Below are 21,164 nucleotides of genomic sequence, written 5' to 3' on the forward strand. Positions count from 1 at the left end.
ACAAATCATACAAAAACAAAACATATGTACAAAACAAAAAGAAATGTATCAATTGGTTAATCATTTGGTACATCTCCATCAAACACATCTTACAATAACTATATTCCATGGCTAATACAGACGGTAATATGAAAAAAAGAATGATTTCGGTTATTCACTCAATTCAGTATTTTGTTATGCTTTCGACCGCTTTCAATCGATTATAAGTATATTAAAACATTTCTAGTATATCAAATCATTTATAATTTATCCCGAAAGATTTAATAATTATAAAAAATTTATTCCTCTTTGCATAAATATTATCTATTCCATATAAACATTTCATTTTTATTTTTTCCTTGCTTCTAACCATTTGTAAAAGTCATTCCATGTCTTATAATATTCGGAATCTTCTTTATTGTTTATTTTATGCGTCATCATATCAGCTTCGGCACAGTCCAATTTTTTTTAAATTAACATTGAATCATCTGGGAGGTCTTTACTTTTCCAATATTGTGCTATTGAAATTCTAACCGCAGTCAAAATATGTAACATTAGATAGTATTGTTTCTTTCCCATCTTCTGATCCATAATGCCTAATAAAAATGTTTCAGGTTTTTTATTAATTTGAATTTTAGTCTTTTCCTCTATCCAATTATGTATTTTATTCCAAAGTTTCTTTATTTGTGGGCAGGTCCACCAAATGTGAAAATAGGTCCCTGCTTTCTCGTTACATCTCCAGCAATTTGGCTTTAATAGGGGATACATTTGTGCCAGCCATGCTGGGGGGAGATACCACCTATAGTACATTTTATAGACGGATTTAATTGATTTATAATTCTCATTCCAAATTGTATCCCATTTATCTGGATCTATGGCATTCAAAAATTTTATGCCAACTTTGAATATTTCCTTTTAAATTATAGCTGTCTTTGTATTTTAACAAAAAGTTGTATTTTTTTTCCTGACCTAATATTATCAAATCCAACTCGAATTTCTTTTTTAATATTCCCCTTTTCCTTTTATCTTCTTCATATTTTGCTTTTACTTGCATTAGTGGCCACCAGTCAATTTTAATTCTTTCATTATCTAATTGTGCATTTGTTTTTAATTCTCCCCTTTCATTTAGTAAATCATAGTAGGTAATTCATTTTTTAGTATCAATTGCATTGGGATGCATTATAGCTTCCACTTGAAGGTACTGTAATGTTGATTTTTTATTTTTGACCATGTCTCATTTATGACATTTCAAATTTTATGTGTTTTAAAATAAGAAAATATTTTATCTTTTCCAGTCATAAGAAATGCATGCCAGCCTAGATGTAAATTGTGTCCTTCAAGCATGAGAAGTCTTTTATCCTTCAGAGTTATCCATTCCTTGAGCCAAACTATTATTGTCTAATTCTTGGCCTTTTTCTTGCCCATACAAAATTTGTTATAATTTTATTAAATTTCTCAAAATATTTTCTATTTAAATTAGTTGGGATTTTTTTGACAAAGATACAATAGTTGTGGGAGACTTACCATTTTGATTGCTGAAATTCTACCTATCATTGAGATAGGTAGCTTATCCCATTTATTAAGTTTCTCCTCTATTTTTTCAAGTAATTTTGTATAATTATCGTCCTTAATTGTTATGACTTTTATGGTTATGTTTACACCTAAATACTTAATTTTTTTTCCTATCTGGATTCCGAGTTTCCCTTCCAATACTTGATTTTCATTATCCGTTAAATTTTTAGAAATCATTGTAGTCTTTTGCTTATTTATTTTTAGACCTGCTACCTTACCATATTTATTAATCTCTTCCAAAAGTCTTCCTCCAATTTCTATTGGTTCTTCTATATTAAATACCAAATCATCTGCAAATGCTAAAATTTTGTATTGTTGGTTTTTAATTTTTAGACCTTTTATATCTTTATTAGCTTGTATTTGTATTAAAAGAATTTCAATCGCTAAAATAAATATTAAAGGAGATAAGGGACATCCCTGCCTAACTCTTTTTTCAATATTTATATTTTTTGTAGTATCTCCATTAATTATAACCTTAGCCACCTGATTTTACACTTTTCTTAAGTGTTGAAATCTGATAAGCTAGATTTACTGCTGACATTCAAAATGTCATTTGGTTGCCCACATCTGACAAAACAAATTAATTTGTTGTCAGCGTTAAATTCTGGAAATGGAAATGGAACTATTTCAGCCTCATTTATAAGATCAGAACTAGTTTCTTTTAGTTTTCCCCCAAGCAGAAAAACAAAGATTTGCTTTAATTCGGTTTACTTTAATTGGGAAAGTTGCTCTAGCTTGAAGACTCAATTACAAGTTATTTCCTGCTGCCCCCTGCTGGACTGAGTTGTCATTCATGTTACTGGAAGAAACTCTCTAGAGTACTTAACATTCTATTAATACTAATATTAGTGTAAATTAGTAACTAGTCATCAGTAAAATTACTATTACTATTGATTTATGTACTATTAATCCTACATATCAGTATGCTATTTCCATATTTTGACATAGAAGGGGTATCCTAGTTGCCAGAAATAAAATGTTTGTGTGCTCCATCTGTAAACCCAAGAATGTGAAGAGTGATAGAACATTTGCTTTTTACTACTACTTTACTAACTTTGCAGCTGCTGTTGAACTATAATTATCAGTACCCCAGCCAGAATGAACTATAGTGAGAGTTGTTGGGAATTGTAGTTCATTAAGAGAGCCACTGGTGTTTCTCCCCGCCCCCCTTTCCATTCAATTGTGTTCAGTTTCTGGAGACTGCCTGACCAATTCAATATATAGTTTCCTTGAAAGTTTTTTTTCAGAACTGATTTGCCATGGCCTTCTTCTTACGGCTGGCACAAAAAACTCAAGGACTCCCAGATTCTCACTTGGTGCTTTAACCACTACCATCAATCCCTCCCCAAATGAATACACTCTTGAGAAGCACAGGGCACCTGAAGATGGTAGATGCTACTGAACTACACTGCCCAGACTCTTCCACCATTAGCTATGCTGGCTGAGGCTCCTGGGAATTGCAGTTTAATATCACCTAGGAAATCAGAGCTTTCCAACTCAGCACATAGAAACTTGCCTGAAATAGCAAGCAAATGAGGCTCATCTTGACAATAATAGGGCCAAAGGCTGGCAAACAAAGATTAATTTGTAAGGCAAGCAAATTTTAAGTGGACAGCTTCCTTCATGCTACTGATTCTGTGTAAAAAGAGGAAGTAAAATTTCGCAACTCTATGGAGGGGGAATTTAAAGCTACAGGCCTGTAGCACCTGGGGTGTGGCTCCACATCTTAGAACAAATAAAAGGGGGAGGTAAAAGCAGGTTTACGTAAAGGTTCCCAAGTTTTTAATGCTCTATTAATTCTGTAAGTAGCTTGCTATGACTGATATATTACTAAGTAAAATATTAGGTGCATGTTTTTTGTAACTTGGTTTGTATTATGCATAGAAATTATTCTATGAGATAATAGTACACAGTTTGGTGAAGAACTATGATTATATTTGTGCTTAGATTTGTTTAGCAGTTCATGGGCTGTATATGTTAAGACTGTGAGTGTACATGTCATTAGCATCCTAAATTTATGCTTGTTTAACTTTACAAATTACAAGTGATTTATTTTTTTTCTGAAGTAATTACCAGGACCTTTCTGTAGTATTTTGCTTGGCCTCAGCTGTGTTCATATGCTATACTGAACCCATACTGAATATTTCCAATCAGTGTATGTTGGACAAGCTCAGTTTTTTCACAGTTCATAGTTTAGTGTGTGGCGTGAATCTAGAAAAAGAAGTTGAATACACTAAGCTTGTTTAGTTGTAGGTTGTCATGCAAAATACAAAACATAGAGGTTTGTTTCAGTCTTCTTTAAAGAGGGTTTTTCCCCTCCTTCCTTGAAAAGTGGTTTAGAAAATAAGGTGCTGTGAAATCTGAGTGCTACTAAAAAATAAGGTGAAAACTTTATTTCTAGTAACTATGACGCCCTTTCTATGTCAAAATATGGTAGTGGCATATTGGTTATTAGAATATTAAGTATATCTGGGCACTTTAAGATCCTCCTATTCTTGGCATTATTAGTCACTGGCTATTAGCCTTGCAATGCATTGAATTGGATTAGTTGATTAGTTCATTACTGAATCAACACAGCACTAGGGTCACCTGATATGCTAATGGGTAATAATACCTAATAGGTAGATCAAATGAGGATCCAGTAGGCAGCATTTGGAGATATGTTGACCTAGATTAGAGTTAATTTTGTTTCAGTATGTGACTGTGTTCTTAGCATGTCCAAAGTCGTCAGTTATTTGATGCACAGTTCAAGGTGTTTTGAGAACCCACAAAGTGGGTGAATTCACTACCACACTTAACAACATACAGGTAGTGCTTGACTTACAACAGGTCATCTGATGACCATTCAAAGTTACAACAGCACTGAAAAAAAGTGACATGACCATTTTTCACACTTATGACTATTGCAACATCCCCAGGGTTACATGATTTACATGATTCACACCCCATCCTCTTTTGTGACCTTCTGAGAAGCAAAATCAATGGGGAAACCAGGTTCACTTAATGGCAGTATTTAAGAACTGCAGTCTGCATTGGTTACTGATCAGTTTCCGGTCACAATTCAAAGTGTTGGTTATGACTTATAAAGCCCTTCATGGCATTGGACCAGAATATCTCCGAGACTGCCTTCTGCTGCATGAATCCCAGCGACCGGTTAGGTCCCACAGAGTTGGCCTTCTCTGGGTCCCTTTGATGAAACAATTCTCTGTGGCGGCCCCGACCCTCTGGAATCAACTCCCCCCAGAGATTAGGACTGCCCCCACCCTCCTTGCCTTTCGCAAACTCCTTAAAACCCACCTCTGCTGTCAGGCATGGGGAAATTGATTCCCCTGGGCCATTTTCACTTTATGTATGGTTTGTCTGAGATGTATGACTGTTTTTTATATGAAGGGGTTTTAAATTGTTTTTAACTATTGGATTTGTACTGTTTTCTTGTTGTGAGTCGCTCCAAGTCTTCGGAGAGGGGCGGCATACAAATCTAATTAATAATAATAATAATAATAATAATAATAATAATAATAATAATTCACTTAACAAATGTAGTGAGAAAAGTCATAACACAGGGCCAAATTCCCTTAAGAAAATTTCTCACTTAGCAACATACATTTTGGGCTCAGGTGAGGTTATAAGTTGAAGACTACTTGTAGTATGAATAGTTAACAAACCAATTCTTAAATAAATGAACTAGATTGGTCCTGTACAACTTTGTCTTCCAGAAAACCAAAGTTACAACTAGAGATGATCATTATTTTGTCTGAATGCAGCTACTAATCAACTGTAAACAGTTGTGATCCTTACAATAGGCTTTTAAGGTATATACTACTTTTAAGGCAACACATTGCAAGTACAGTGTTCCCTCGATTTTCGTGTGTTCAAACTTCGCGAAGAGCCTATACCACGGTTTTTCAAAAAATATTAATCAAAAAATACTTTGCGGATTATTTTCTATACCACGGTTTTTCCTGCCCAATGATATCATACGTCATCGCCAAACTAATAATTTTTGCAAATGAATAACAAAAAAAATTATTATTTTTAATAAATAATTATGTTTATAAATATTAGAATCACTAAGTGTCTTATTCAATAGTGAGTACTAGTAATAATGGTAAGGAAATGGTTGTTAAGGGAATCGGAAATGGTAATTTAGGGGTTTAAAGTGTTAAGGGAAAGCTTGTGATACTGTCCATAGCCAAAAATGGTGTACTTACTTTTGCATCTCTACTTCGCGGAAATTCAAATTTCGCGGGTGGTCTCGGAACGCATCCCCCGCGAAAATCGAGGGAACACTGTACTGTAATTAGTGTCTGCCTCAGGTGGTGACCTCCACTTATAAATTAACAAGCAAGTAAGCAAACCTCTAGGTTCAAAGACTGAATTCATAGTGATATAATATGGTTTGCTGATTCTGGCTTAGAATCCATTTGAATCCATTCATTGTGGTAGCAGAGAACAGTTTCTGATGAATGCACCTATGAATGGCTTATTTATGAACCATATTAAATGAGCCATGGCTCATTGCCTACGGATGACTTTCCTTCACCCAAGCTTTCCAATTTCACAAAAGAAATGAAGCAACTGCAATACTGGGTCTTTAATTGCCAGCTCTCAGCCAGTGCTGCAGATTTGCAATTACAACTTGCCAGTTGCTGGCCAAGAATCATTGGGTAGCTATTAGGCAGTAACAGGGAGGGTCAGCTCTCAATTTCACACCACAAAACCAAACCAAATGTAAATTGCAAAAACACTTGCCTGCTTTCCCTTGGTGGCATATTTCCTGCCAAGTCAATTCTGTATAATAATCTCTTTATTATCCCATCCATCCCTAAGGGGGAGCTGGTGAGCTGGGCATTCTCTCCAGCAAGCTGCAGAAGCTATCCTAGGGAAAGCCTTCTTTTGAACAACACAAGCTTTTTGAGATAGGAGTTTGCAATGGCCTTAATGGACCACTAGGGGGCACAGTACCCTTTGTAAGTGGTCTGGAATTAACATTAATTTTATTTATTTATTTATTTTGTCCAATACACAATGAGGGGTTTAGTGGGTATACTGTATATCTATATACACATAGTAAAATACATGATGGTTATACAGGAGATACTCATAGTAAAATATATCTAAGAAATAATAGAAAAGAAGATATAGGAATAGAACATATCAATGAAAGAATAGAAGAAGAGATATAGGAATAGAAGAAGAGATATAGGATATATAGGAGAGTAATAGGACAGGGGACGGAAGGCACTCTAGTGCACTTGTACTCGCCCCTTACTGACCTCTTAGGAATCTGGATAGGTCAACGTAGATAATCTAAGGGTAAAGTGTTGGGGGTTTGATATGATATGATATGAAACATATGATAATGTTTTGAGCTGCAGTGTGTGAAGCTGATATAATACAGCTATTCTGCGAGAAGAATAAACAGCCCTGAAAATGGAATGAATCTGCATAATGCATTGGAAATAGGTGCCACAGATATGCAAAGTGATGTTGCTCTGATGAGGCCTGTTTGCTTTCCCGGTGCCTGGGGTGAGGGTCATTCTATCTCAATCAGCTGCCACTTTGGTGAATAGGGCTTTTGAACAAGCCTGGGACCTACTTTACTCAAACATCAAAACATTTTGAAGAGGCACTTCAGCCAAAGTCTCTTAGCTCTGTACAAAGCTCTGTACATGCTTTTATTTACCCAAAAGAGTTTGGGGAATGAGTAGTGCAAAGGCTGATAACCTTAATCAACCTGCTTCCCTCCAGATATGTTGGGGCTTCCTTAAACTCTCCTGGAGTTCTGGAGTTGTCATATTCTGAAATTTTCAGCTCTGCTTCTCCTTGACATTGTTGGCCCTTCTTCTTCCAGATTTACCTAAACAAGATGGCCTCACTTTCCTCAAATTCATCTTCTGCTGACAGAAGTCATGCGTCTCTTTTTTGGGGTAAGACATGTTGGGGGCTAGTAAAATGAACATCCTCTTTTTACTAAATCTTGGATCTTTTAAAAAATGAACTGAGATTATTGATAGCAAACTTGCTAGATTAGACTGGTCCACGGGGAACATCTCAGATCATCTCAGGGTACATTGCAGAAATGCAGCAACCAAATGTTGATGGGTACGATTTCTCCCCTCTTTTTTCTCCCCTAAGAAGGCAGATAGATTGAATAATTTCATAATATCTCATATCTCCCTTTGAAAAGTAAGAATTCTGAAAGACTGCAGAATAGTGGAGAGAATAGAATAGAACATTAAGTACAACACTTATTGTCATAGGTGTCAAATAAGCAATAAACAATATTAATTTAATTGTAAGGTTACAAGCAACAAGTTACAGTCATAGGAATGATGAGGAAAAACAAGTAGTAATAATAATGCAGCCTTAGTGAATAGTTTGATAGTGGCAAGGGAATTATTTGTTTAGCAGAAGTGCACTTTTGTGCCTAATGTCCCTATCCTATTGTCTTATTATCCTTTCTATTACTAAGTTCTACTTATGTTATGTTATGTTAATATGTACTATAATACTATACTTGTTTGACAAATAAATAAATAAATAAATTTGTGGCGTTGGGAACTGACCTCAGTCATCTCTTTAACTAAGATGGGTAAGCAAAATTCCATCTCTCTTGTAATTTTTTTATTTTGTTTTCATTTTTGGGAAGGGGGAAGAGAGAGGGAGAATCCATCAGATTGAGTAAAAAAAAAGTAACTCAGGAAAACATGCAAAATACATTTTTTAGCTTAGCCCAGGTCAATATATCTTTTAGTAAATGTTATCCTTTTCCTGTATGGTTTAATGATGTCTCTGTATAGGTTGTGAATTGAATCACACCACCCGGAGATGTGTAGTGAAAGAAGAGGATGACTTATTAGAACACTTGATATATTTGAGGACGGTAAGTTTCAATAGAAGAGAATTTCGGTAGATCAGGGTTGAATTTGGTGCTCTCTGAGCCTGGGTGTTTGCCTGCAGCTGTTTCATTACCTGACTAGGTAATGCCATCAGTGCTAGTAAGTGTGGGAACAGATAAACCCCCAAGTGGCCTGAAGAACTCTCAAGAAGTGTGCTAAGACCCGACGACTTCAAATAAATATGATCCTTCCAACCTCTCTCCTATCAGAACTATTATCCACATAGCCCCACCATTCTGTCAAAACCAGTGAAAATTCTTGGATGCCTGGGTAGATTCTCAGTCATTCAAGTCCTAGCTATCCCAAAGAGGCTTTTTGAAAAGAACGGAAAAACCTTCTCAGATGAGAAGAGAAAGGACTTCAAGGAAAAATAAAAGTTTTTGAAAAAGCAGGGACCATCTTCTGCCTCACACTTCCCAGCGACCGATCAGAGGTCCCGTCGGCCAAGCAGTGCTGGCTGGTGGGGCTCCGGTGGAGGGCCTTCTCTGTGGTGGCTCCAGCTCTCTGGAACCATCTCCCTTGGCGATTCGTAATGCCCCCACCCTCGTGGCCTTCCAAAAGGCCTTAAAAACATGGCTTTGCCAGCAGGCCTGGAGCCATTGAGCAATAACACTCAGCTCCATCCAGAAGTGATGAATGATAGGTGGATGGATTTTTTTTTAATATTGGGGTTTTAATTTTTGTATAGTTTTATTGTTGTACACCATCAAGAGACTGTCAGGAGTTGGGCGGAAAAATTAAATTAAATTAAATTAAATTAAATTAAATTAAATTAAATTAAATTAAATTAAATTAAATTAAATTAAATTAAATTAAATTAAATTAAATTAAATTAAATTAAATTAAATTAAATTAAATTAAATTAAATTAAATTAAATTAAATTAAATTAAATTAAATTAAATTAAATTAAATTAAATTAAATTAAATTAAATTAAATTAAATTAAATTAAATTAAATTAAATTAAATTAAATTAAATTAAATTAAATTATTACTAAACTAAATTAAATTTTGGGACAGCTAGGACTTGGATGACTGAGAATCTACCCAGACATTTAATTACAGTGAGTTTTTCCCCTATTTATAAAGGTAGTCCTTAACCTACAACCACAATTAAGTCCAAAATTTATGTTGCCAAGTGGGAAATTTGTTAAGGGAATTTTGCCTCATTTTACGACTTTTCTCACAACAATTGGTAAGTGAATCACTGCAGTTCTTAAATGAGTAATGGGGTTGTTAAATCAATCTTTGTTTGTCAGAAGGTTGCAAAAGGAGATCACATGATTTCTGGACACTGCAACCATCATAAATGTGAGTCAGTTGTCAAAGCATCTGAATGTAAATCAGGTGACCATGGGGATGCTGCAATGGTCATAAAGGTGAAAAATTATCAGAAGTCACTTTTTTTTAGTGCCATTGTAAATTCGTAAATTGTAAATAAAACTATAAATGAACTGTTGTGAATTGAGAACTGCCTATGTGCAGATAATAAAACAGTTGCTAGCAAACAACTAAGCTTGGAGTGCATCAAGATTTCCAACAATAACTTTCCAATATTGTTGCAACTCTAGACCTAATTCTTCACATTTTTCTGGAAAGTATTCCTCTTCATAAACTAATGATGGGGAATGTGTGTCCTTCTAGATTTTCTTTTTTTAAAAATGATTTCTATTAGATTGATTTAAAAAATAAAACATAGAAGAAAGTAAATACATACAAAAACAAAGGAAAAAAAACAATAACAACAATAAACAAGTAATGAAGAATATATCATTAATGTCCTCCTGTGAGGAGGGAAAATACAATCCCTTCTGGTATCAAATTATTTTCTGGTGAAGAAAAACAGTTGGTATTCACTATTATTTCTTTTGGTTATCAATATCTTATTTGTTATTGTTATTTTATTAGCCGCCTTCTATACACTCTTTGTTAATTAATTCACTTTCATAAAGATTTTGTTTTCACTAAACAACTGTATATATATCGTATCTAATCTATTGTATCAAAGAAAAACATGTCAGAATATATTGCTATTGTCATATTTTAGTTTGAACTTTCATTTCTCCTCTTGAACCAATCATAAAAACAATTCCATGTTTTATAATAATCAGAGTCTTCCTTGTTTTTTAATTTAAGAGTTAACGCATCAGATTCCGCACAAGCCAATTTTTTTTTTAATATTAGTGAGTCTTTCGGTGGATTAGGTTGTTTCCAACACTGGGCTACCGCCATTCTAGTTGTGGTCAGTATATGTATCATTAAATAATATTTATTTTTGTCTATTTTTGATCAATAATTCCTAAAAGGAAAGCTTCAAGTTTTCTATTTATCTTAATTTGAAGTATATCCGTTATCCATTTTTGAATCTTGATCCAAAATGTCTTTATTTTTGGGCAGGTCCACTAAATATGATAATACGTCCCCATGTGTTCTTTGCATCTACAACATTGTGGATTTATCCCGGTATACATTTGCGCTAATCTTGCAGGAGGGAGGTGCCATCTATAGTACATTTTATGTATGTTTTCTCTAAATGCCACTGATTTCGTTAATTTATAATTTTTTGACCAGATTGTGTCCCATTTATCTAAATTTACACTGTATCCAAAATTTCTGCTCCTTCTAGATTTTCATAGATACCAATCCCTCTCCTCCCAAGCCAACATAGCCAAATGCCAAAAATGATGGGAGCTGTAGTCCAACAATGCCTTAAATTGCTTCTGGTTTTCAAAATGCTGCCTGTTCTACGTACTCTGAAGAATAGTGGACAGGGCATCCAGGATTAAATTTTAAATTTATATTAAATAACTTAAGCTATTTAAATTTAATTTGTATCTGTTCTTCACAAATGGTTTGTGAAGGCTCCCATATGAAGATGTGTAAAAGCTGCTACGTAGATGCTCAGAATGGACCATTTTTTGTTCCTTACCATCAAGGTGTCCCTGGGGGAAGATGCTGATGATGAGACCCATGTGGTGGCCGTCGAGTCCAGAAACATGGCCAGTGCTCCCGAGCCTGTACCCATTGTATCGTTGAAAAATTCTGTCTTACCAATGGTAATGCATAAAGGAATGTACAGTATAGGGGTGTGGAAGTGCTATGCTACCCTGTTTCCCTGAAAATAAGTCACCCCTGAAAGTAAGACGTAGGAGAGGTTTCGTAGAATTGCCTAATATAAGGCATCTCCCGAAAGTAAGATGTAGGGAACGTTTCGTTTCTCAGCATTCCCAAACAGAACATAGAATAGAATAGAATAGAATTTTATTGGCCAAGTGTGATTGGACACACAAGGAATTTGTCTTGGTGCATATGCTCTCAACATATATAAAAGAAAAAGATACATTTGTCAAGAATAACACTGCTGTCCATAAATTGTGTGCTGTCCCCAGAGACAGAGATAATTGGACGCTGCATCAATCAGATTTAAAACACATCCAACACGCATCCAACATGCGGCTGCATGTTTGGATGCATTTTTTCTGCAGCAGGATACAGGATACAATTCATTGGAAAAAAATAAGACATCCCCTGAAAATAAGACATAGCACATCTTTGGGAGCAAAAATTAATATAAGACGCTGTCTTATTTTCAGGGAAACACGATATTTTAAATTTACATTAAATAACTTACGCTATTTAAATTTAATTTGTATCTGTTCTCTACAAATGGTTCAGAAGTCTTCCTAACTAACAATTTGACATGCTTTGGAGAGGTGCTTTTCTAGGCACTCATATCTTAAAGTGCATTAGGGAGCTATCAACTAGGCCAGTGTTTCCCAACCTTGGCAACTTGAAGATATTTGGACTTCAACTCCCAGAATTCCCCAGCCAGCAAAATATCTGTTGAAGATATCTTCAAGTTGCCAAGGTTGGGAAACACTGAACTAGGCAATATCTGATGAAAAGTTATTTGCAGAGGTGGGTTACTGTCCAGACCGGGGGGGGGCACAGTGGGGTAGCGAAAATGGAGCTCCACCCCAGAGCATCCAATTTGCACTGAAAGATGTTGAAAGAAAATACAGGGCATCCCGCATAAGCCATGCCCACATTATGGTAGTAAAAACTTTGGTAGCCCTTCACTAGTTATTTGGAAATGTCCCAGTATGGCATGGTGTCCCACTATGGCATGGTGTGTGGTGCAGTGCAGTGAAGAAATAGAATAGAATGGAATAGAAAATGGAATAGAAAATAGAACAGAACACAAAACTTTATTGATGAAGTGTGATTGGACACACAACGAATTTGCCTCCGTTGCAAAAGCTCTCAGTGTACATACAAACAACAACACAATATAATCAATGTACATGCAATCATACATTATCACCATTTATTTATTTATTTATTTATTTATTTATTTATTTATTCATTCATTCATTCATTCATTCATTCATTCATTCATTCATTCATTCATTCATTGTATTTGTATGCCGCCCCTCTCCGTAGACTCGGGGCGGCTAACAACAGTGATAAAAAACAGCATATAACAATCCAATACTAAAAAACCCTTATTATAAAACCAAACATACCATGCATAAATTGTAAAGGCCTAGGGGAAAAGAATATCTCAGTTCCCCCATGCTTGACGGCAAAGGTGGGTTTTAAGAAGCTTACGAAAGGCGAGGAGGGTGGGGGCTATTCTAATCTCTGGGGGGAGCTGGTTCCAGAGGGCTGGGGCCGCCACAGAGAAGGTTCTTCCCCTGGGTCCTGCCAAACTACATTGTTTAGTCGACGGGACCCAGAGAAGGCCAACTCTGTGGGACCTAACTGGTCGCTGGGATTCGTGCAGCAGAAGCCGGTCCCTGAGATATTCTGGTCCGGTGCCCTGAAGGGCTTTATAGGTCATAACCAACACTTTGAATTGTGACCGGAAACTGATCGGCAACCAATGCAGACTGCGGAGTGTTGGTGTAACATGGTCATACCTAGGGAAGCCCATGACTGCTCTCGCAGCTGCATTCTGCACGATCTGAAGTTTCCAAACACTTTTCAAAGGTAGCCCCATGTAGAGAGCATTACAATAGTCGAGCCTCGAGATGATGAGGCCATTCTGCATATATTGTAGGAGAATGATAAGAGCACCATTCTGAAACACAATATCTGTTTTCTAATAACAGGTCTGCCTTGATGGCTTTGAATTGCTTCCCCCAGTTTCCTTTATCCTAAAATCGGGAATGGGTCCAGTGTATCTCAACGGGCAGCACCTGATCTGTAAGTAGAAGCCATGTTTCTTAAATGCATGTATGAGAAGAGACGAGGAAGGAGCGAGTAGATAATTAGATCAGGAGATGTGACCTGGAGTCTGTATGTAGAAATTCATTTGGCAAACTACGAGAAGATGTAGAGGACTGAATCTAGATCAGTGTTTCCCAACCTTGGCAACTTGAAGATATTTGGACTTCAACTCCCAGAATTCCCCAGCCAGCATTTGCTGGCTGGGGAATTCTGGGAATTGAAGTCCAAATATCTTCAAGTTGCCAAGGTTGGGAAACACTGATCTAGATAACATATACAATCAGGAATTAATAGTTTTTTTATCTCATGTAAACATATACAGGATATGGGGAGAATATGTTTGTATCCTCAGAGAGTATATGTAGCAGCAGCTAACATATCATGACAGTTAATTCATGCAATTTTTGTTGTCAATGAATTATTGCTCAATGCAGCATTGGCAACAGCTGCCATACAACCTCCAGATAGCAGTATAGGAGTGGATTGGGAAAACTAAGTATGATTGACATAATTAATACATGATGGGTTTTTAATACCATAAATGTCAATCTTCCCTAACTGGTGCCCCTCAAGTGGAACAAACCCTTAATTCCATCATCACAAGAAAGTTATTATTGATGTTTTGGTTTAGTCATAAAATTGGGAAAGGATTATATGGATTCTGTGATGGAATATTAACTGTAATTGTACTGTGAAATAGTACTATCTAGGCATTTGCTTTCTCTTTTAAAAAGAAAGTGTGGGAGAGATTATCAATTGAAGCTATAGACAGGAGAAGAAGAGGTTTTCCAAAGCTTGGGCTTTTAAAAAAAACAATAACAACAACAACCGACCTCTTTGTAAACTGCTTCTTCTTTGTAAATACAGGCATACTGAATGTACAGGTGAAACTCGAAAAATTAGAATATCGTGCAAACGTTCATTTATTTCAATAATGTAACTTAAAAGGTGAAACATAATATATGAGATTCAGTGATACCTCGTCTTACAACTGCCTCGTCATACAAACTTTTCGAGATACAAACCCGCGGTTTAAGATTTTTTTGCCTTTTCTTACAAACTATTTTCACCTTAAAAACCCACCGCCACTGCTGGGATGCCCCGCCTCTGGACTTCTGTTGCCAGCGAAGCACCCGTGTTTTTGCACTGCTGGGATTCCCCTGAGGCTCCCCTCCATGGGAAACTTCACCTCCAGACCTCCGTGCTTTTGTGATGCTGCAGGGGAGTCCGGAGGTGGGGTTTCCCAGCGCGGGGAGCCTCAGTGAAATCTCAGCATCACAAAAACATAGAGGTCCAGAGGTGGGTTTTTGAAGACTTCAGTGTTTTTGCGATGCTGGGATTTCACTGATGCTCCCTTCGCTGGGAAACCCTACCTCCGGACTTCCGTTGCCAGTGAAGCGCCCATTTTTGCGATGTTGGGATTCCCCTGCAGCATCGCAAAAACAGGGAAGTCCGGAGGCGGGGTTTCCCATGGAGGGGAGCCTCAGGGGAATCCCAGCAGTGCAAAAATGGGCACTTCAGCTGGCAAAAGGGGTGAATTTTGGGCTTGCACTCATTAATCGCTTTTCCATTGATTCCTATGGGAAACATTATTTCGTTTTACAAACTTTTCACCTTAAGAACCTCGTCCCGGAACCAATTAAGTTTGTAAGACAAGGCATCACTGTATCCGCATAACATGCAAGGCAAGATAGTTCAAGCTGTGATTTGTCATAATTGTGATGAGTACGGGGTACAGCCCATGAAAACACCAAATCCCCCGTATCAGAAAATTAGAATATTACATGCGATCAATAAAAAAAGGATTGTACATAGAACAATATTGGACCTCTGAAAAATATGACCATGCTTATGTACTCAGTACTTGGTTTGGGCCCATTTTGCAGCAATTACTGCCTCAATGCGATGTGGCATGGATGCTATCAGCCACTGCTTAGGTATTATGGAAGACCAGGATGCTTCAATAGCGGCCTTCAGCTCTTCTGCATTGTTCAGTCTTATGTCTCTCATCTTTCTCTTGGCAATGTGCCATAGATTCTCTATGGGGATCATGTCGGGCGAGTTTGCTGGCCAATCAAGGACAGTAATCCCACGGTCATTGAAGCAGGGTTTGGTGCTTTGGGCAGCGTGGGCAGGTGCCAAATCCTGCTGGGAAATCACCATTCCCATAAAGCTCGTATGCAGATGGAAGTATGGAATGCTCCAAAATCTCCCAATAGATGGCTGCATTGACCCTGGACTTACTGAAGCACAGTGGACAAATACCAGGAGATGACATGACTTCCCAAATCAACACAAACTATGGAAACTTTTGCATCTCATTTGGAAACCAAGGACCCAGAGTATGGAGGAAGAATGGAGAGGCCCACTCTGCAAGATGCTTGAGGTCCAGTGTAAAGTTTCCACAGTGTGGCTGCCCAAAATGGACAAACACATAGAGGATTGGTTTGCAGGGTGTACTCCATGCCAGGAATCTAGGGCATTCCCCCCAGTCCCCCATGTATGAATGGGAACAACCCAGGGCCCCTTGATCACGCATACATTTAGATTTCACGGGGCCATTCTATGGGCAAACATTTCTACTAGTCATCGAGGCATATTCTAAATGGTTGGAAGTTGCATTAATACCCATAACAACAACAGAAGCAGTTATCAAGGTATTAAGAAAATTATTTGCCATGCATGGGCTGCTGGATGCAATAGTGTCTGATAATGGGCCTCAGCTAATGTCCACATCATTCAAGGAATAAAACACACCTTAATAGCCCATTTCTAGCTGAGCAGCAATGGGTTAATACAGGGGTAGGCAAAGTTGGCTCTTCTATGACATGTGGACTTCAACTCCCAGAATTCCTGAGCTAACATGATTGGCTCAGGAATTCTAGGAGTTGAAGTCCACAAGTCATAGAAGAGCCAACTTTGCCTACCCTGGGGTTAGTAGAATGCACAATAAGAGCCACTAAAGAAGCCCTGGGACCAATAGACCCAGGGGACTGGCAAAACTGAATAGACAGATGTTTAGCAACTCAACATATAACCCCAAGCACAACTATGGGCAAAAGCCCAGCCAATGGGTAGGAAGCTCAGCTCTGTCCTGTATAGGTTATACCCAAATTACCACAACATAAGGGAAGCTCCCAGCAGGGAGAAAATCAGAACATTCCAAATAAGTGATCTAGTTTACACAAGAAACTTCACTACCTGGGCCCCAAATCATATATAGTCAGCCTGGGGAATGGCAGACAATGGCGGGGGCATCTGGACCAATTACGAGACCGCTGACCACTTAACAACGACTGAGAAAGAGGCCTGAATCCTAACCATGTCCTTATCTGTTCACTTATCTGTGGATCCTGAGGCATCACCCAGCGACAATGATGAGTCCAGTCCAGCTGAGGCCGATGCCTCAAACTTGATATTCCAGCAAATTCCACAGAGGGAGCCCGGGAGAGAGAACACGTCCTCTGCGACTCAAATCAACTCCCAAAATGAACTGCACAGGTCAACTAGAGCAATATCATGCCCTACATATCTAAATGATTACATATGCAAAATTATGTGCTGAACTAAGGGGGGAGGGATGTTGTGTCCTGGGAAGATGGGAAGTTTTCACTCCAGTCTGACCAAGAACTCAAGCAGGTAAAATCTGATTGGCTCCCGACTTAAAGGGCTCCCTATTTAAACGCTTGCCTATAGCAGGGCCTTGCTGATGTTTGCTAGCTATGACCAACAAAGAGCTGAAGCCACTAAAACTTCTCCTGCCTCTTCAGTAGAGGAACTTAACACCATCGCTGAAGGCTTTTCAGAAGGGACTAGGTAGCCATTTGTCTGGAATGGTATAGGGTCTCCTGTTTGAGCAGGAAGTTGGGTTAGAAGACCTCCGTGGTCCCTTCCAACTCTTAATCTGTGATTCTCTGCTTTTATCCCAGCGTATTTTTTTTAAAAATCCCAAGATTTTGCTGCCTCTGTGACATCACATGCTTCTCTGGTTTCCATTCCATGGATTCATTTTAACTGTCACAGAACTCTTGTCGGTTCTGAGGACGGTGGCTGAGATAACAGTGGTCAAAGAAAGGTCTACCAGCTGCCTCCTTCAGGCCACCGTTAGGCACGCTGCTTCCAGACGTTCCTTGCTGGTGGTCCAGAGTGTTTTTGGGTGCTAAGGGAAAGGAGCGGGATGCTCTTCAAAGGGGCCCAGTGGTGGTGGATGTTATGTTTACTACTGCCTTGCAATTCTCTCCTGCAAGTGGAAGATGACTACGAGCCCACGGATAATAACATTCCAGATGATACCGATATTGATGATGACAGATTTGATGAAGAAATACCAAGTCCGGAGATGCCACCTGTGAGTTATGGATGAAGGGTTTCCATAGTCGGGGTGGATGGATTGATAAAGTTCAGTCGTGCTAAGTTTCTTACTTTTCCAGACTTTTCTACCACCTTTTAAAAAAAATTAACATCTATCCACCTATATAGTTTCCAGCTCAGAATTTTGTACAGGTACTCTTTGACTTACAATAGTTTATTTAGGGAACAGTCAAAGTTTCAATAGTTTTATTTTTTTTTAAGTTTCAAAGTTTCATTTTTTTTATGTTGGAAAAAAAAATGACTTTCTTTCCAGCATCGCCAAGATCATGTGATCCAAATTCAGATGCTTGGCAAATATTTATGATCGTTGCTCTGTCCCAAACTCATGTGATCACTTTTTGTGGCCTTCTAACTAGCAAAGTTAATGGGGAAATCAGATTTACTTAACATCTGGGTTACTAACTTACAGTGAAGGGCTATCAAAATTGTTACTACCACACTGTGGGCGTGGCTTGTGCAGGACATCCTGCATTTTCTTTCAACATCTTTCAGGGAAAATTGGGTGCTCTGGGGTGGAGCTCCATTTTCACTACTCCACAGCGTCCCCTGCCCCTGTTCGGGCAGTAGCCCACCCCTGCTAACTTATCGACTGCTGTGATTCACTTAACAACTGAGACAAGAAAGAGAAAATTTGGGCTCAGTTGTGGTTGTAAGTCAAGAACTACTTGTATTTAAGAAAGGTAGAAACATAGAAACATAGAAGACTGACGGCAGAAAAAGACCTCATGATCCATCTAGTCTGCCCTTGTACTATTTTTTGTATTTTATCTTAGGATGGATATATGTTTATCCCAGGCATGTTTAAATTTAGTTACTGTGGATTTACCAACCACGGCTGCTGGAAGTTTGTTCCAAGGATCTACTACTCTTTCAGTAAAATAATATTTTCTCATGTTGCTTTTGATCTTTCCCCCAACTAACTTCAGATTGTGTCCCCTTGTTCTTGTGTTCACTTTCCTATTAAAAACACTTCCCTCCTGAACCTTATTTAACCCTTTGACATATTTAAATGTTTCGATCCTGCCCCCCCTTTTCCTTCTGTCCTCCAGACTACTGTATATAGATTGAGTTCATTAAGTCTTTCCTGATACGTTTTATGCTTAAGACCTTCCACCATTCTTGTAGCCCATCTTTGGACCCGTTCAATTTTGTCAATATCTTTTTGTAGGTGAGGTCTCCAGAACTGAACACAGTATTCCAAATGTGGTCTCACCAGCGCTCTATATAGTGGGATCACAATCTCCCTCTTCCTGCTTGTTATACCTCTAGCTATGCAGCCAAGCATCCTACATGCTTTTCCTACCGCCCGACCACACTGCTCACCCATTTTGAGACTGTCAGAAATCACTACTCCTAAATCCTTCTCTTCTGAAATTTTTGCTAACACAGAATTGCCAATACAATACTCAGATTGAGGATTCCTTTTCCCCAAGTGCATTATTTTACATTTGGAAACATTTATTTATTTATTTATTTATTTATTTATTTATTTATTTATTTATTTATTGGATTTGTATGCCGCCCCTCTCCAGAGACTCGGGGCGGCTAACAGCGACAATAAAACAGTGTACAATAGTAATTTGGTATTGATGATTAAAAATCAATTAATATAAAAACCAAACATACATACATACATACCATACATTAAACTGCAGTTTCCATTGCTTTGACCATTTATCTAGTAAAGCTAAATAATTTACCATATTACCGACTCCCCCAGGAATACCAAACCTATTGCACACTTTAGAGTCATCGGCAAATAGGCAAACCTTCCCTACCAAACCTTCCCCTATGTCACTCACAAACATATTAAAAAGAATAGGACCCAGAACAGACCCTTGTGGCACACCGCTTGTAACCTGTCTCTGCTCAGAATACTCGCCATGAACAATAACTCTCTGAGGTCTACGCTTCAGCCAGCTGCAAATCCATTGAACTATCCAGGAATTAAGTCCAATCTTCACTAATTTATCTATCAGCTCTTTATGTGCAACCTTATCAAAGGCTTTGCTGAAGTCCAGATAGGCAATATCCACAGCACCACCTTCATCCAACACCTTTGTGACATAGTCAAAGAAATCAATGAGATTAGTCTGACATGATTTGCCTTCAGTAAAGCCATGCTTTACTGAAGGCAAGGTAGTTATGTATACATTTTCTAATTAAATTCTATTCATTTGAATATATTAATATTTCCATCCTGATGCTTAACTTCTATCCAGTTACATAAGGAGCTCATCGCCACAATCTCTCTAATTGGCCTTAGGGTGCTATCGTGTTGAACTATAATAATGTCGTTGCAAACAGCAAGATAGAGCATCTTACATACTGATTACTAATCAGGAAACAGAAAAAGTGCATGCAATTCCCCATATGCTAGTTGTACAGAAGTTTGTGTCTATCCTAGACAATATGGCGACCATAGAACTCACAAGCTTCCCTTTTTCTTCTGGCTTCTGTTTGTTTGCTTGTTTGTTTTGTTAAAATATATTTACAGTTAAAAATAATGGTGAAGCTAGCTTGTTGAGAAATAATGAATCGGTGTTCAGCATCCTCCTTATTTCCAAGAAGGTCTCTACATGTTGTATAAGTTCCAAATAAAACTGGTGGGTGGCTTTCAATAGCATTGCCAAAGTATTCACCTGCTTAGAAAAAACTTCCTAACTGAGAAGCCAGTTTGATGTAGTGTTAAGGCATCAGGCTAAAATCTGTGATACTGTGAGTTCTGGTCCTGATTTACTTATTTTAATATTGCCTTTATTTTATCAATAACTCAAGTCACCAAAGATGCCTAATTATCCATCCTCCTCCTATTTTCTCCCCAACAATTCTGTAACGTGGGTTGTGTGAATGATCTTTGGATTTCTTCTCCATAGGAAGATACATCGAATCAAATTTCCTAGCTGCAGCAAATATTATCTGGAGACCTGCCAAAGGACCGAGTTTGGATTGGTTCCTGCCAATGGATTATTCTAAAGAAACCTGATTAAAATGTATTGCAGTAAAAGCAATTATTTGCTTGTGGTCTACCGTGGTCTCCTTTTTGGATGGGTGGTTGGGAAAGGCAGATGCTAAAGTGACAATTTTTTTGATAGTGACTCAAGCCAAT

General features: G+C 37.8%; 1 protein-coding gene across 1 annotated transcript; it reads left to right on the forward strand.

The window, feature by feature from the left end:
* The first annotated feature begins 3,129 nt into the window (after positions 1 to 3,129).
* On the forward strand, positions 3,130 to 21,082 carry LOC139174824 (nucleoplasmin-like). The gene is made up of 7 exons (XM_070765453.1): positions 3,130 to 3,352; positions 7,406 to 7,481; positions 8,355 to 8,437; positions 11,389 to 11,508; positions 13,567 to 13,660; positions 17,932 to 18,032; positions 20,932 to 21,082. The coding sequence occupies exons 2-7, from the start codon at positions 7,421 to 7,423 to the stop codon at positions 20,956 to 20,958; spliced, it is 486 nt and encodes a 161-aa protein (XP_070621554.1). The 5' UTR covers positions 3,130 to 3,352; positions 7,406 to 7,420; the 3' UTR covers positions 20,959 to 21,082.
* Positions 21,083 to 21,164: the final 82 nt, after the last annotated feature.

This window comes from Erythrolamprus reginae, chromosome 12 (genome assembly GCF_031021105.1).
Source record: "Erythrolamprus reginae isolate rEryReg1 chromosome 12, rEryReg1.hap1, whole genome shotgun sequence".
NCBI classification, from domain to species: domain Eukaryota; kingdom Metazoa; phylum Chordata; class Lepidosauria; order Squamata; family Dipsadidae; genus Erythrolamprus; species Erythrolamprus reginae.

Coding starts and splice junctions, on each gene's coding strand:
- LOC139174824 (XM_070765453.1), top strand. CDS start 7,421: ATGGCCTCACTTTCCTCAAATTCATCTTCTGCTGACAGAAGTCATGCG. Junction 7,482..8,354: donor TCATGCGTCTCTTTTTTGGG/GTAAGACATGTT, acceptor GTCTCTGTATAG/GTTGTGAATTGAATCACACC. Junction 18,033..20,931: donor CAAGTCCGGAGATGCCACCT/GTGAGTTATGGA, acceptor TCTTCTCCATAG/GAAGATACATCGAATCAAAT.